Source organism: Panthera pardus, unplaced genomic scaffold, assembly GCF_024362965.1.
Source record: "Panthera pardus isolate Hobbes unplaced genomic scaffold, ASM2436296v1 HiC_scaffold_6, whole genome shotgun sequence".
NCBI classification, from domain to species: domain Eukaryota; kingdom Metazoa; phylum Chordata; class Mammalia; order Carnivora; family Felidae; genus Panthera; species Panthera pardus.
The window spans coordinates 99,831,600-99,847,609 of record NW_026526991.1 but is presented as its reverse complement, the minus strand read 5'-3'; the positions used below and the strand labels follow the sequence as shown (position 1 = coordinate 99,847,609).

The 16,010-nt window shown below is 49.4% G+C and overlaps 1 protein-coding gene and 1 long non-coding RNA gene across 2 annotated transcripts; one reads left to right on the top strand and one right to left on the bottom strand.

The window, feature by feature from the left end:
- Positions 1-2,518: 2,518 nt before the first annotated feature.
- Positions 2,519-7,722, top strand: LOC128774917 (uncharacterized). Its single transcript, XR_008419418.1, has 4 exons — positions 2,519-2,641; positions 3,016-3,088; positions 3,671-3,875; positions 7,555-7,722. It is a non-coding gene; the product is annotated as an uncharacterized LOC128774917 (long non-coding RNA).
- On the bottom strand, positions 6,926-12,579 carry MLF2 (myeloid leukemia factor 2). The gene is made up of 9 exons (XM_053894761.1): positions 12,074-12,579; positions 11,423-11,500; positions 11,034-11,160; positions 10,750-10,785; positions 9,632-9,685; positions 9,100-9,228; positions 8,773-8,932; positions 7,721-7,933; positions 6,926-7,477 (listed from the first exon to the last, which is right to left on the bottom strand). The coding sequence occupies exons 2-8, from the start codon at positions 11,470-11,472 to the stop codon at positions 7,746-7,748; spliced, it is 744 nt and encodes a 247-aa protein (XP_053750736.1). The 5' UTR covers positions 11,473-11,500; positions 12,074-12,579; the 3' UTR covers positions 6,926-7,477; positions 7,721-7,745.
- Positions 12,580-16,010: the final 3,431 nt, after the last annotated feature.

Below are 16,010 nucleotides of genomic sequence, written 5' to 3'. Positions count from 1 at the left end.
TGCTTTGAAAAAGAAAATGTCAAGAGGAAGAAAAGACAAGCTACAGAATTGGAGAGAATTAGTTGTGAATCCCTATTTAACAAAGGACTTCTAACCAGAATATATAAAGAACTCTGATGTCAAATAAGCACGTGAAGAGATGCTCGACATCATTAGTCTTTAGGGAAGTACAAATTAAAACTTGTAATAGACAAGATGTCTATTAGAATAAATAGAAGAATGCCTACACACTTAATAGAATGGGGTAAAATAAAATAGAAAATGACAATACTAAGTGCTGGCAAGGATGCAAAGCAACCTGGGCTCTCTCACATTGCTGTTGAGAATGCTGAAAAATGCAAAATGCTGCAGAATGGTGCGGCCACCCTGGAAAAGTTTGGCATTTTCTTATACAGTTAAATATACACCTTGGGAATTCAAGCTGGTGCAGCCACTCTGGAAAACAGTATGGAGGTTCCTCAAAAAAACTAAAAATAGAACTACCCTACGACCCAGCAATTACACTAGGCATTTATCCATGGGATACAGGTGTGCTGTTTCGAAGGGACACATGCACCCCCCATGTTTATAGCAGCACTATCGACAACAGCCAAAGTATGGAAAGAGCCCAAATGTCCATCGATGGGTGAATGGATAAAGAAGATGTGGTATTTATATACAATGGAGTATTACTCAGCCATCAAAAAGAATGAAATCTTGCCATTTGCAACTATGTGGATGGAACTGGAGGGTATTATGCTAAGTGAAATTAGTCAGAGAAAGACAAAAATCATATGACTTCACTCATATGAGGACTTTAAGAGACAAAACAGGTTAACATAAGGGAAAGGAAACAAAAATAATATAAAAACAGGGAGGGGGACAAAACAGAAGAGACTCATAAATATGGAGAACAAACTGAGGGTTACTGAAGGGGTTGTGGGAGGGGGGATGGCTAAATGGGTAAGGGGCATCAAGGAATCTACTCCTGAAATCATTTTCACTATATACTAACTAATTTGGATGTAAATTTTAAAAAATTAAAAATAAAATTAAAAAAATATATATATACACTTACCATATGACCTCACAATCCCACTCCATTTCATTCCTAAAGAAATTAAAACATGTTCACACAAAAACATGTACACAAATGTTTATGGCAGTTCTGTCCATTATTGCCCCAAACTGGAAACTGGAATGTCCTTGGACAGGTGAATGGATAAACAGACTATAAGCACACAGAATACTACTCAGCAATAAAAAGGAGTAAACTATTAATACACACAACAGCATGAGTGAATCTCAAAGGCATTATGCTGAAAGAAAGAGCTTCTCTCATGTATGATTTCATTATATGACATTCTGGAAATGGCAGAATTATAGCAGTGGAAAACAAATTGGTGGTTGTCAGGGTTAGGATTGGAGGAAGGGTGTGACCACAAAGGAGCAGCAGGATGGGGTTGGGGGTGATGGGACTGTTTTGATCCTGATTGTGGTGGTGCTTACACAGATCTGCATGTGTTAAAAGTCACAGAACTGTACACACACACACACATACACACACACACACACACACACACACACACACACACAGAGCAATTTAACTATATGTTAAAAGATACAAGATTTAGGGCACCTGGGTGTCTTAGTCAGTTGAGTGCCTGACTTGATTTCGGCTCAGGTCATGATCTCACAGTTTGGGTTGGAGCCCCACATTAGGCTCTGCACTGATAGCATGGAGCCTGCATGATTCTCTCTCTCCCTCTCTCTCCACTCCTCCCACCTCTCTCTGTCTCTCAAAATAAATAAACTTAAAACAAATACAAGATTTAAAAAACAGGCATATAGGCTACTGGTATTCATCATTTTAAGCAATGTTATTACTTGAGTAATTTTTAAATGGTTTCTTTCTGGGCCGCCTGGGTGGCTCAGTCGGTTAGATGGCTGACTTTGACTCAGGCCATGATCTCACAGCTTGAAGGTTCGTGGGTTCAAGGCCCGTGTCAGGCTCTGTCCTGGTAGCTCAGAGCCTGGAGCCTGCTTCCGATTCTGTGTCTCCCTCTCTCTCTCTCTGCCCCTCCCCTGCTCACGCTCTGTCTCTCAAAAATAAATAAACACTAAAAATTTTTTTAAAAATTGTTTCTTTTAATGTTTATTTTTGAGACAGCATGTCCAAGCAGGGGAGGGGCAGAGAGAGAGAGGGGAGAAACAGAGGATCCGAAGCGGGCTCCATGCTGACAGAAGAGAGCCTGATGCGGGACTTGAACCTGTGAGCCACGAGATCATGACCTGAGCCACATGAGCCAAAGTCTGATGCTTAACCGACTGAGCCACACAGGTGCCCCTAACACAAAAGTTTTTAAAAATTACCAAGGAACTATTTAAAGGAACCCCATGGTGACACATTCTGTACAACCCATTAGTATCCTTTGTGTCAATCCGGATTTTGAGCCCTGGCTCTTGCAATGCTGCTAGCTAGCTAACTGCGTGGTCAACAGTCACCTCTGTTTCTTAAGCAGTGACATAGGAGCTGGGGTTTGAATGACATCTGTAATTGTTGCTAAGCTGTGTGGAATCTTCTCCAACCTCAAGATTCCGCTTCAGGAGGTCTGGGGTGGTGATGCCCATCTGCTACCACACTTGGTAACATCCAGAGAAGGTGAGCCGCAAGGTCTCTAACACTAAAAGTGTTATTTATAGCGTATCGTTATTCATAGCATATATTTAGCATATAGCATGTTATTTATAGCATATAGCAAACTGGGGTTTGCTTACTTAAGGTCTATGTGAATTGGGAACCTGCTTCTGCCCTTCCCTGCCATGTTGCCTGTCAGTTGGGAATTTCACACCCGACACACACAAACCCAGGATATCTTCACTAAAGTCACCAGCAGTTTTCCAAGAATCTCTCCATCAAACCATTTCCCACCTCAGTGAGCTTGACCTTTCCTAAGGTATTTCTGCTCCCCCCTTTTTAGAGACTCAAGTCCACCTCTAGGGCCCTATCCCATGCCCCCCTCTCCTATCTTCCAGCTCCATGTGTCCAAATGTCCTAGCTGCGGACACTCGGTTGGCCGCTTGGCTGGCGAACACTTACATCTTGGAGGTAATTCTCCAGAACCTGCAAGCCCTCCGGGTGGCAGGTGACAGCAGATGAAGAGGGTGGGAGGGATGCCGAGGGGAACTGGGGGCAGCACCCTATTCCTATGCCAAAGATAATGTCTTCAGGGAAGAAAAAAAATCCTAAAGAGCAGACAAGGGCCAAGGAACTTGGAGTGCTAACTTATCCCAGGGACAGTCAGAGCAGAGCGTGGGGGTGGGGAGGGGGGTGCAGACAGGGAGGGCTGAGCCCAGAGGGAGAAGCACCACCTGCTTGTCCTTGTCTCCCTAGAGCTCCCATTTAAGGGTGGACATTGAGGATGGGAAGGCTCAAAGCTGCCAGCGCTCCCTGCCCACCCTCCAAAGCAGCTCTGCCGGCCTTCTGCATCCCAGGCCCCTCCATGTACGTCCCTCACGCCATGCCAGCTCTGTGCCCCCCACAGGCTCTCCTCAGGGATGGAGGCTAGCTGGGAGGCTGCTTGGGGGAACTGATACCCAAGGCCTTCCCTCCCCATGTCCCCAGTCCCCTGTTTTTTTCTTACCTTTTAGCACCTCCTGTGCCTAACTGTCCCTGTCTTCACCTCCCCAGCTTCCAGTGCAGCCCCACCTGGATCCCACCCCTCTAATCTGAAGACCCCAGTAATGTCTAAGGAGAGAAATAAAGACGACTTTTTTTTTTTTTTTAATCCCTATCCCAACTGGAATGGACTGGGAGAAGGAAACCTTGACCCTTGCTGCTCCGTCAGCTGTTGGGAGGCCCCATGCTCAGGACTGGGAGCATCGGGGCAGGGCAGGTATGTGGAGTATTTAAGTGGACTTGGAGTATGTGGGTTGGGAGACCTGAATACTGGGTTATTGTTGTGGATCAACTCCTGGTCCTCTGGGTGACCGGTTTGTGACTTGGGCATTGGATTGCAGAAGAAGGGAGGAAAGGGACATTGGATAAAGGGTGTCAGTAGGACCCGAGGCCCTTTGTTACCATAGGAAGGAAAACATCCCAAACTGCAAGTAGGCCTGGGTCAGAGTGGCCCAAAACATTTGCTTCTACTTGTTGGTCTGGAAAGCTGAGGCCTAGAAAGGGCAGAAGATAATAATTGGGTAGCTGGCACCACAGAGGGCTGGAGGCCAGGATGATGATTTCCACGTTGTGGCTGGGAGTATTTTAGGAGTCCTGAGGATGGGCACAGAGATGAGGATCACCAGAGAGCATCAAAAGAGCAAGACAGAGGAATCAGGGAGAAATCAGTCATTTGTAACCCGTGCACTGTGTCAAATGCTTTCTGCATACTACATCACGGATTTCAGTTCTGCAGGATGGACCCATGTCTCCACTGCCATCAGCAAGCGCCTAGAAAGGCCCATTTTACAAAGTGGGAAACTGATGAGAGATTAAGAATTCTTCCCGGTCATGCTAAGTGGTGGAGCCAGGTCTTACTCATGTCAGGCTGCATTCATAATTTCACTCCTGTAGATAGCTTAACCTCCAGCCAAATATCAGCCATGAGGAAAATAATGCGTCCAACCATGTCCTCCGGATGCTGGGGCCAAGGGCTGGGGGGATGGCTGTTGTGAATGAGGCTGGGCCCAGTTGGAGAGTTGACCAGAAATAAAATGTTGGCTTCCTTCCCGAGGGTTCCTTTCCCATTTCTGCCCCCTGGCCCTCACCCTGCAGTGGCGGACAGGTCAACAAGTGCCAGGGGGCTGGTTCTTGGGCACCTCACTAGGAGAATGTTGCTCACTAACTCCCCACAAAAGATCCCTGCTGAGAACCAGTCACGGGTTCTAGGAGTAAGAAGCACTGAGTTGAAGGGTGGTCCTCACCCAAGTGCAGGAAGTAGGGGTGAAAATCAGTCCATGTGTCTGAAAGCCAGTTCCCATATGGGAGAGCTCGTGAAACACTAGGTTGACTCACCTAGATTGAAATCCGGGTAACCCTTGCCCTGCTCCAGCCCCCACTCAGAACCATACCTGTGAGTGTGGGCATTGTGAAATCCAGATTGACCAGGTTGGCCATGAACTGCAGCCTAAGATTTTACAGCTTGCCGGAAACTTCAGGGAAGTGAATAACTTGCCCAAGACCACATGGCTGGGCTGGTGGCAGAGCCGAGGACCCAGCCTCTGGGCATCCCTTACAAGTCTAGGGTTCTTTGTCCTGTGGGCTCCACGGGAGACTCACGAAAGCTGTTCCCACTCCCAGAAGAAGGACATATATGTGTTTGGACAGAGCACAGATTGACACTTGGGACTGACGGCTGTGGACGCTTTGAGTCCCATCATCTACAATTCAGCCACTCAGCCACCCGGGAAATGAATTATCTATACAGGCACCCCTCACCTTTGACAAGTTTACATTAAGCCACTTCACACGTGCAGAAGACCGGTTTGGGCTAACACAAAGAAATACAAAGGGGATTTTTGCTTTTGCCAGACAAAGTGAAAATAGCTTTCGGCAAGCTTTTGGTTTTGCAGCAAGTTGTAGAGGTGCCATATGCCCAGAGCGGCAAGAGGGCGGTCACCACGCTCCTTCCCCCAGAGCTATACTCAGCTTCTCTGCATCAGGCCTAGCTCTGAGCTGTTTGTGAGCATCCGTTTGCTCTGTGCGTCCCTTAGCAAGACGGTTTCAGAAAATTCAACGTTATTTTTTGGGTCTGGGAATGCTCAAACACTTCTCCATAGAAGTTAATAGTAATCGGTTCACTTTATGCCATTTCGGCTTCCGAAAGCTTTCACAGAAACGCTCTATTTTCGGATAGCGGGGGGAGCGTGTACTTGTTTGACTTCTGAGATTCCTGGATTCTTTTGGCCACAGGGTTGGTTCCCTTGACCCTGATCATGGATCTTCACCAGCCCTATGTAATGAGATTTGGCACGTGTCCTGGAATAGGACGTCAATGCACGATCGTTGCTCTCTACTTCCTCCCTCTGCTCGTTCAGCTACTAGACAGATCCTCTTGAATCTGTTTGTTCACAGAGGACACGGGAAAGATCTTCCCTTCCCTAAGAGGAACCAGAGCCTGGAGTTGTTTTTGTGTGTGTGTGTGGTGTTATTTTAAGTAAGCTCTACGCCCAACATGGGGCTTAAACTCACAACCCTGAGATTAAGAGTCGCATGCTGTGCTGACTGAGCCAGCCAGGTGCCTGTGCTGTTTTGTTTCTTTGACTTTGATTTACCATAAACTGAGAAGAACCAAAGATTGTTATAAAGAAACCATCACCAGACCCTTACCAGCATTTACTATCATTAAGTAAGTTCCCAAGAACAGAGTGACCCATTTGGCCGAGCCAGGTCAAGCCAAGAGTCAATGTCTTGAGAAATTTGAGCACTTCATGCCCTTCCAGTACTGCTCAGGTTCCAGGTTGGTTTTCTTCTCTGGTCTCCTTCCCTGGGCTCAAATTCTCAACAACTGAGGGTGGAAGGACATTGCTGACTCCAAAGCGCCTCCCCCTCGAAGGCCTGTGCCTTCCTGCTCGGTACCACACGTATTCCCACCCACAGTCCAGGGGAGAATCTATGCCCAAGGGACAAGGGGCACCAAATTCCTCAGGCACCTAGGAGATATGCCTTACATTCTCCCTGACATGTGAAGTTACAGTAAAAGCAAGGGAGACAGCAGCCAAGGGTAAAACTGCTTGTCTTCACCCATCAGCCTAGCCCAACTGACTTCCGCTGCTGCTGCTCTGGGCTCTGACTGTCCCACTGTTGTTACCACCGAAGTACTAGGCTAGAACTCAAGTTAAGAAGGCCACACGTGGAGACAGAGGGAAGGCAAGAAGGTGACGAGAAGACAGGAGGGTTGAATTTGAACAGGGAAAAGATCAAAAGTAAAGCCAGAATCCTACTTGCTCTTTTTTCCATTCTCCTTTATTCCATAAACACCTAGTTACAAGTTGCACAAATCAAAAAATAAAGGCAGAGAAGGGTGTAGGGAAGGTTTCTGTGATGTGCAGGGAGTGGGAAAGGAGAAAGGGTTGGGAGCCAGTCCTCTCCCTCCACACACAGCCCTGGATAAGGGCTATGGCCTCTGCAGTGGGGGATCTGAGGAGGAGGTGGGCAAAGATCCAGGGCAGCTGAGGGATAGAGGAAGCCCCTAAACCCAGAGCTCACCCCAAAAGCCCCTTCGATGCATGGCGAGGGTAGAAAGGGGAAGGTGAGGAGGCTCAAAGATGGAGCAGCAAAATGAAAAATCAAGTTAGCAGATACAGGAGAAGTGGACTCATCATGGTAGGGGATTAAAGAAGGAAAAAGTAGGTAAAGGGGGCAGTGAAAGGTTCTCCCTGAGACCCTCAGGGAGAGGTGGGGGGCCAGCTTGCCTGTTAATTTAATATTAAATTGGGAGTGGGAGCTGGAGAGGAAAAAGTTATTTGGGGGATGATTTCTCAGCCTCTCAGCCTGTACCTGGAAGGGAAAGAGAGAAGAGCGAGTCAAAAGACAAAATGTAAAGGCCAGGAGTTGGGTTTACTCTCCCATTCCAGTGGCAGCATTCTTCTCTTCACACCAACTAAAACTTACACCATCAAAGGCAGTAATTGCTGGGCACCTGGACTCCTTCTGCCTCATGACAAAGGAATGTGCACAGGTATGTGCCTCAACCCCCCCTCCGTGCTTGACACCTTACAATTCCTCCCCCTCAATACTTACAAGAGAGGCTGAGGGCCTAGGGCCCTCACCAGTCATAGCGGCGGGACTGTCGGGAGGGGGAGTCCTCAGGTCCCTGTATAGCCAGGCGGGGAGGCCCCTCAGCCCTTCGTCCCCCACCCCCTGAAGCCTCATGCCGTCGAAATTCCAGAGGGCGCTGCTGCCGGAATCGGGATGTCTCCCTCCGCCATTCATCATCAAATGCTGCAGCCTCACCTGAAGAGCACAGAGACCAGACGTGACATTTAAATATACAGGCTGGCTTCTGGAAGCAGAGGCAAGCATGAGCCACAGCCTTCTCAGATGAACAAATAGAGCAAAGGCTGAAACTATGTGTGGGGACATGTTGAGGGACACCAACAATTTCTTTTCTTAGTAGTCTGGGGTTCCATATGGTTCCACGAGCTAATAGCCAACAGCGATTCCAATGTGGAAGCCACCAGCAGGCCTAAGGCAGGACTACTCAAGAAGGAAATCAGGAACAGAGTAATTATGAAATTAAGGAGCACAGTGCCATGCACACAATAAGTACTTAATAAATACTTATTGACTTGAGAAAGAAAAAAACTGATCCCGACAGTTGGCCTCTCCTTGGCGAGGAGACTGCCAGGGCTTGACTTAGCCCCTAAAGCTGACAGGACAGGGCTCAAGTGAGGTCAGAATAGGTGGCCTGGAGCACCTGGATGGCTCAGTCAGTTAGGTGTCCGACTTCGGTTCGGGTCATGATCTCACAGTTTGTGGGTTTGAGCCCCACGTTGGGCTCTGTGCTGACAGCTAGGAGCCTGGAGCCTGCTTCGGATTCTGTGTCTCCCTCTCTCTCTGCTCTTCCCCCACTCATGCTGTCTTTGTCTCTCAAAAATAAAAACGTTTAAAAAAATTAAAAAAAAAAAAAAAAAAAAGAATAGGAGGTCTAGGAGGTCCACCCAGAACTTTGCCAAGAAATATCTACAGAGGTAAGGAGAGAAAGCTGGTTGGGGTCTCCTAGCTCGCAGGAACGGGACCAGTGGCTACCGGCCCGGAAGCCAGAAGGGTGATGAGAAGAAAAGAAGGCTCACTCTCATCCAGGTTGATATAATCCTGCCGCTCCTCCTGGTCCCCTGTGCGGTGGTTTCGGGAGCGCTGAAGGATGTGAGCCCGGTCTCGGATGTGATGCCCGATGGACATCTGCTCTAGCCCACTGTCCGAGTCCCGTACGGTCCTGCGAGTCTCCCGGATCTGGGAGGAAGCAGAACACAGCACACAGCTGTCCCTTCCAAAGCCTGGCTACACCAAGCAGGGATAGACAAACCACCCCCAACCCAATCACGAAAAAAGAAGCCAGGGTTTCCGTGCGTGTCATTCAACCCTGCCTTCTCTGGGATATCAGAAGCCCTTCAACTCACCCCGCCTGGTGCCGAGCGCATCTCTGACGTCTCCTGGTAGACCTTGGGGGCACCATCACCCGTATTGGAGTAGGAGATGACAGTGGAGGATGAAAAGGTCTGGCAATTGCCTCCAGCTGTCATGTGTTCCTGTGGAGGAAAACACACAGCAGGACTGAACGGTCCCTCTGGCGAAGGGATCCCACATTTCAGCTGCCTGTTCCTGTCTGTATCTTTCTTACAAAACATGAGAAATGAGAAAACATCAGGACTCATCAGCACCCCCCAAATTCCTCTGAGTCCAACAATAAACAAGAAAGACCTTTAGAGACTGAGCCTTAATCGTATGCTTAATAAGACTACTCCTGCTGCTTCCTAGTTAGGCCACGAGAACAGATAAGAGAACCCAATGCTCTCTGGGTTCAATGACTTTATCCGGCTTGAGCTTTTCCCTAGCGCACTCTTGCCTGCCCCCGCCTCAGAGGACTCAAGAAGGTGTCGCCAGCCATCACTGAGAACAAGACTGCAAAAGTGTATGGCGCAAGAGCCTCACCATGTTCCCAATCATGTCGTTCATCATCCCAAACATGTCCATGAAGCCACCTGACTGCAGCAAAGAGATGGAAAACAGAGTCAGGAAAGCAAAGTCAGTGCTCAGATTATCTTGTTTAGGCACCCACTAGACACATGGCTACACATTCCCTTTCTCCTCTTCCCTCACACAGAGCAACAGCTCTGTCTCTTCATTAGCATGGCCAGTACATGGAATGTTCCTCTCTGTTTCCCTTCCCACATACTGCTACCTTCCTCCTCAGTCTCTATGGCTGCTCTGATCCCATCTTCTTTCTCCTGACTGCCTTATTTCCTCCTATCTTTAAGAAGCACACCCAAGTTGGGGCGCCTGGGTGGCTCAGTCGGTTAAGCGGCCGACTTTGGCTCAGGTCACGATCTCGCGGTCCGTGAGTTCGAGCCCCGCGTCGGGCTCTGTGCTGACAGCACAGAGCCTGGAGCCTGTTTCAGATTCTGTGTCTGTCTCTCTCTCTGCCCCTCCCCTGTTCATGCTCTGTCTCTCTCTGTCTCAAAAATAAATAAACGTTAAAAAAAAAAAAAAAAAAAAAAAGAAGCACACCCAAGTAAACGAATTATAACCTACAAAAAAAGGGATGGGCATGAAATAGTAAAAAACAAAAAAAAAACTCTAAAAAGCCATCTCTTGCTGGCCCTTCAACTGCGTCTCAATCCTCAGGAAGACAAACTTTGCTAGGCAATCACATTTCCCTAATAGGTATTGCTCCTAGAATGCAGGGGTCAGTAAGTGAACATCTTTAACCCACAGGACTCAGAGCACACAACAGGACCAGAGCTTTGTGAACACTATAAAAAGATTGTAGGGGCGCCTGGGTGGCTCAGTCAGTTAAGTGACAGAACTCTTGACTTCGGCTCAGGTCATGACCTCACACTTTGTGAGATGGAACCCCAGAGTCGGGCTCTGCACTGACAGCACGGAGCCTGCTTGGGATTCATCCTCTCTCTCTCTCAAAATAAATAAATCAACTTTAAAAAGATTCTAGGGTTACCCATAAAGCTATTCCAGAGAGCCACATTTGTAAATAATATCTAAGGGCCTAGAGTGTGTCTGAGATGGAAGGACACAAAGATGTTAGGACTCACCATTCCCAGCATCCCAAAGGGGGAAACAGTCCCAGCCTGCAGGAAAACACAAAGAACAAATTAGAGACCACATCCTATTCATTACAATCCCAAGCCCATGGGTCCAGCTTTTTTTCCATCCTCCTCTCAAAAGGGGATCACAAAACCCTTTTGGCAGATCCTTTCCCCCACTCCTAAAAAAAGATTCCACTTGCTAAGCTGGCTAAAGCGCAAGAAAGATCAAGGACTTTATTAACCACCCTCCAGGCTTCCTTTGGGTCTCAGGTATGTTGCAGCACCATTACCTGCATCCTACGGCTGGCAGGCCTGGTCCCTGGCATGTTGCCATCTGTGATGCTGAGGAAGGGGCTATATCCAAAGCCACCTGACAACATTCGGTTCATATGCTGACGGTGAATAGCAAAGGGGTCCCTGTGGAGTGAGTATACAGTGTGGATGGCAGAAGGGCCAAACAGTCAACACCCACTCCCCACCTCCCCCAGCAAAAAAGAAAAGTCATGGGGAAACAGTGGCACAGACGCCTATTTCCTCTCCATGTCTGAGCTAGAGTTGAGTATCCAGCTGGTTCCAGCCAATGCCAGCAATGGGAACCCAGATGTCTGTCTGAATCACTTAGAGACCTGAATTGGAGTAGGATGAGCGCCCTAGAACACAAGGGGGAGGGAATACTCACATCAGGAACATAGGATCCTCGGGCTCCACGTCCCTCATAAAACGGAACATCCTGATTTTAGCTCCAGGGGGCTCCACGCTGTAAAGATGTGGAGGCTCAGATACTCGGAGGTAGCCAGGTTTTTTGCACACCTGGCTCAGTGAAGGGACTCAGGACACTGTCCCTTCCAAATGCTGTAACTGAACCCCCCAAACTCCAGTGAGACCCTTCTCCAGGTGGTGGTCGACACCACCCTCACGGGAGAGAAGAGCTCTTCAAACCTCTCAAGGAGGGCCGTGGAAAATTTTTCCAAGCCTCGCAGTCTCCTGCCTCCCCCCACTCACAGCCATCCTCTTCCAAGAGCCCTGGCCAGAAGCATAGCCCCCTCCCCCGACGCCACTGTTCCAGATGCGAATCCCGAGGGCTGGCCCTCGCCCCAGCAATGACCCCAGCCACTTGGCCCCCTTCTCACCCCGAGCCGCCTCCAGGCCTCCCCCAGGCCGGCCTCACTATCCCCACCGCGCCTGTCTGCCGCTCCCCCGGCCCGCGCCTCACCGCCGGGCGAGCCGGAGCGGTAGGCCTGGCCCTCTCCCCTCCCCGCATCCCAGACCCTGCAGCCCCGCGGGCCCGCTCCCGCCCTGGCCCCGGCTGCCCGCTCTGCTCGAGCCTCACCGGTCCCCGATTCGGGCTCAGCGGCCCATCCGGCCGGTCTCGCCTCTCGGTGCGCTGCAGAATCGGGGGTTGCGGCCCGGGACGCGGGATTGGTCCGGGCTGGTGCTCCTCGGCCTCCCGCGCCGCCTCCTCCCAAGGCTGCCACCTCCGTACCCCCCCTCGGCCCACGGAGCCCGAACCGCGGCCAGGCCCGGACGGAAGTGACGTCACGATGGGACAGCCCGCCCCGGGGCCGGGCTCGCGGAGCTCCGCCCACTGGCGGGCGAGGGGAGTGGGCTGGGGCCGGCTTCCCGGGCGGCGGAGCTTGCGGCCGCGGGGTCTTCCGGGGACCAGGGGAGGGGAGGCCTCATCGCTAACCTGGATTTGGGCTCTGTGGACTGGAAAAGGCTCCCTGCGAGGGTGTGGGGGAGGAGCAGAGGCTCCCCTTCCTCGGGAGGGACGGGGCGGGGGAGGGCGGTGCGGCACGTTCCCTCAGGGGAAGGAAGAGACCGTGGGGCAGATTCCCATGGGGAGGAGGGGCGGGCTCCCTGTGGGCGACTGGGTGGGGCGGATCCTGGGGGGAACATTAAGCAGATTTTTCTACCCGAGCGGCGTTCAGCCCAAGAGGGAGGAAGGGCGGCCGTTCTGCGGGGGAGGCGCTAGGGCCAGTCCCGTCGGGAGGAGGCGCGTTCCAAGCAGGGGCGGGGTCCTCGGAGTGACGTACAGGAGGAGGTGACAGTTCTGCCCCTGTCTAGCTCTGGCTTCGAGAACTCCGGCGGGGCCAAAGAGAATCCAGGTTGGGAGGGCTGGCCGCCAGATGGCGCTCTTCGGCCAGGCTGGAACTACAGCCCTTTGGGAACTGGCGTTGGCGAGGCTCCTGGACCCCTCAGTTACCCTGTGTGAAGGGTAGGTCTGGGCAAAGGTTGTAGTTCTGAAATCATTTAGTTTAGTGCCAGTCTCTCCCCTTTCTTTTTCTCCGACTGCTGTGTCCTCAAGAGCTCCGAGTCCTGCACTGATCTTTCTTGCCTTTAGGCAGGTAGGTTGGTAGGTCAAGGGTCTAAAGTTTGGGAGAAGAAGGGGTGGAGTGCTCCATTAACCAGGATCACCCAGGGGTGGAGCTGAAATCAGACCCAGAAGACCCAACTCCAAGGCCAAAGACTGAAACTTTGACATACTAAATGTCTTGCATAAAATCTGGCCCCACTGGAGAGAAGGGCCCTCCCCCTGGGTGTCAGGGGAATTTGGACTGTCTAGGGAGGGACTTTAAACTAGACTCTTCCAAACTCTAGCTCTCCCTGGTTCTTTACTCTGGCTGCTAGCCATATTAGTGCTGTGTGGAGGCTGACAACGTGAAACACTTGTTCCCAATATGTACTTCACTAGGGGTGAAGGAGGAGGGGGTTCCTGGTGGCTCAGAAAAAGGTACTGGGAGCAGGGCTTCTCAGTCAGGTTTTTTTGGACTTGATCATTTTTTTTTAAATTTATTTTTTGAGAGAGAGAGCGAGAGAGAGAGAGCGAGCAGGGGAGGGGCAGACAGAGAGGGAGACACTGAATCTGAAGCAGGCTCCAGGCTCCCAGCTGTCAGCACAGAGTCTGATGTGGGGCTTGCACTCACAAACCATGAGATCATGACCTGAGCTGAAGTCGGCTGCTTAACCGACTGAGCCACCCAGGTGCCCCTGGACTTGATCATTATTAAAGAGGGAAAAACAATAGTGGAGACAGAGGGGGACAGATAATTTAGAAGCTGGCAGACTGGCAAAACCAAAGAAAGACAAAGACAGCATAAAAGAAAATTTGTTTTTCATTGATATTTCTGGGGAAGAGACTTAGTCACATCTTTGAAGTTTATTCTCTAGATTATTTCTGGACATCCCACTCTGCAACTGCCCCTTTTCCTCTTGCCCCAAAGGCAGTTTGGCATGTGATCAGTTATTCTCTCAGTGAGCATTCTGTGGCCCAGACTTATAAGTGTGGTCCCTCACCTTCCAGCCTCTCCCTTCTCATCCCATTATGTCCAACTTTCACAGAATTGGATAGGAGATCTGGCCTCCTCTTTTTTTTCTTTTTCCACTACTTGTTATTGTCTACCTACTGCTTTTTAGGTGTGTAGAAAACTTTCTCTTCTTTCTTCCAAAACAAGAATCTGATGTCCGTCATTTTTACCTTTGTCTGATTTTAAATCAGTGTATTACCTCTCCTAAGAGTATTTACAAATTACAACTTAGCTTCTAACTGTGAGACAAAGCTCCAAACCTGGGCTTTGTCTGAAGTTAAAAAGAAATTATTGAATATGTGGGGATGAAGACGGAAGCGCAAGAGCTCGTTTTCAGAGTCCCCAGAGACATACTTCATAGGCAGCCATCTACCCCAGAAATTGAAGGAATGTAATTTTATAAGTAACCTTTATGTCCCCCACAACCAGAGTTCCTGTCTCCCTTCTCCCTTGCCTTCCCTTCCCTTTCCTGTCCCTCCCTTTCCCTCCCTCTCTTTCTCTTTCCTTCTTCCCTCCCTCACACCTTCCCTCTCTCCCTCCTTTCCTTCCTTCCTTCCTTCCTTCCTTCCTTCCTTCCTTCCTCCCTTCCTTCCTTCCTTCCTCCCTTCCTTCCTTCCCTCCTTCCCTTTCCTTCCATCTCTGTCCAATGAACTCTGATGAACAGAAATTCTTCAGTCACTGGATTGTCTTCTATATGACAAGATGTAGGAGGGGTGTGGACCCTGCCAGGAGTGAGGCTTAACACAAGGAGGATAGGATTTGGGGAAGGAAGAGAAACAATGTGGTTCTCACATTCCCTGCTCTATCTGATGGAGTCAAAGTCAGGAAGTCCTTGTGAGAGTAGAGCTGGGCCAGAAAAGGAGCCCCCATTGGATTGTGAGGTCATGCATTTGGGGCAATCCCAGGACAGTTGGATATTAAGACAGAATGAGGATGGGGCAATGATGTCCGAGTCAGGGGAGGCTGGATTTCCTGCCTGAGCCAAAGCGAATGGGTGTGATTGAGTGTCGGTGTGTATGTATAGGCACATATGTATTGGGGAAGCAAGAAAAACCCTGAAAATTAGTGCTAAGGTGCCCTAGGTAGAGTAAGCTGTACTGTGAACACCAGGTCAGGGTAAGATTAAAAAGTGACTCAGGAGCATGTTTCTTAAGTCAACTTTTCAGTTTGTTTTCATATCCGTATCCACTCAGCAAATATTTATTAAATGTCTACTATGTGTCAGGGAATATTCCTGGCTCTGGAGATACAGTAGTGAGAGAAAAATAAAGCAAGGTAGATGAGGGATAGAGGAATAGGCAAGTAGCTGGGAAGTGGTGGTTGCTTTTTAGGGTGACTAGGGAAGTTCCCCCTGATGAGATGACATTTAAGCAGAGACCTAACAAGCTCAGGAATAGATGAGGTGAGTGCAGTCTGGGCAGAGGAAATAGTAAGAGCAAAGGCCCCGAGGCAGAAGAATGCTTAGTGTGTTCAAGGGACCACAAAGAAGGCAATGTGCCTAGACTGAGGAAGAGCACTATTGGATATGAGAAGATAGGAAGATAGGAAGAGCAGTAGTAAGAGACAAGGTCACAGAGAAAGAAGGAAGCCAGATAATGTGGGATTTTGTAAGACCTACAAAAGGATCACTTTGACTACTGTATGGAGAATAGACTATTGGAAGACAAATCGTCCCTGTTGGGGGACAAATAGTCCCTTTCTGGAGAAACAGACCTATTAGCATGCTGTTGCCATAATCCAGGTGAGATCTGCCGGTACCTTAGAGTAGATCAGAAACAGTGGAGGAGGAGGAGTGGTCAGATTATATATATATGTATATATGTACACATATATACATATATATATATTTTTTAATATTTATTTATTTTTGTGAAGAGTCAAGAATAACTCCAAAGTTTCTTGACCTGGGTGCCTGAATGAGAAAGAAATGACCATTCTGCTTTCCCCATTGTACTGAGAACA

Coding starts and splice junctions, on each gene's coding strand:
- MLF2 (XM_053894761.1), bottom strand. CDS start 11,472: ATGTTCCGTTTTATGAGGGACGTGGAGCCCGAGGATCCTATGTTCCTG. Junction 8,933..9,099: donor TGCGCTCGGCACCAGGCGGG/GTGAGTTGAAGG, acceptor GCTTCCTCCCAG/ATCCGGGAGACTCGCAGGAC. Junction 7,934..8,772: donor TTATATCAACCTGGATGAGA/GTGAGCCTTCTT, acceptor TGTGCTCTTCAG/GTGAGGCTGCAGCATTTGAT.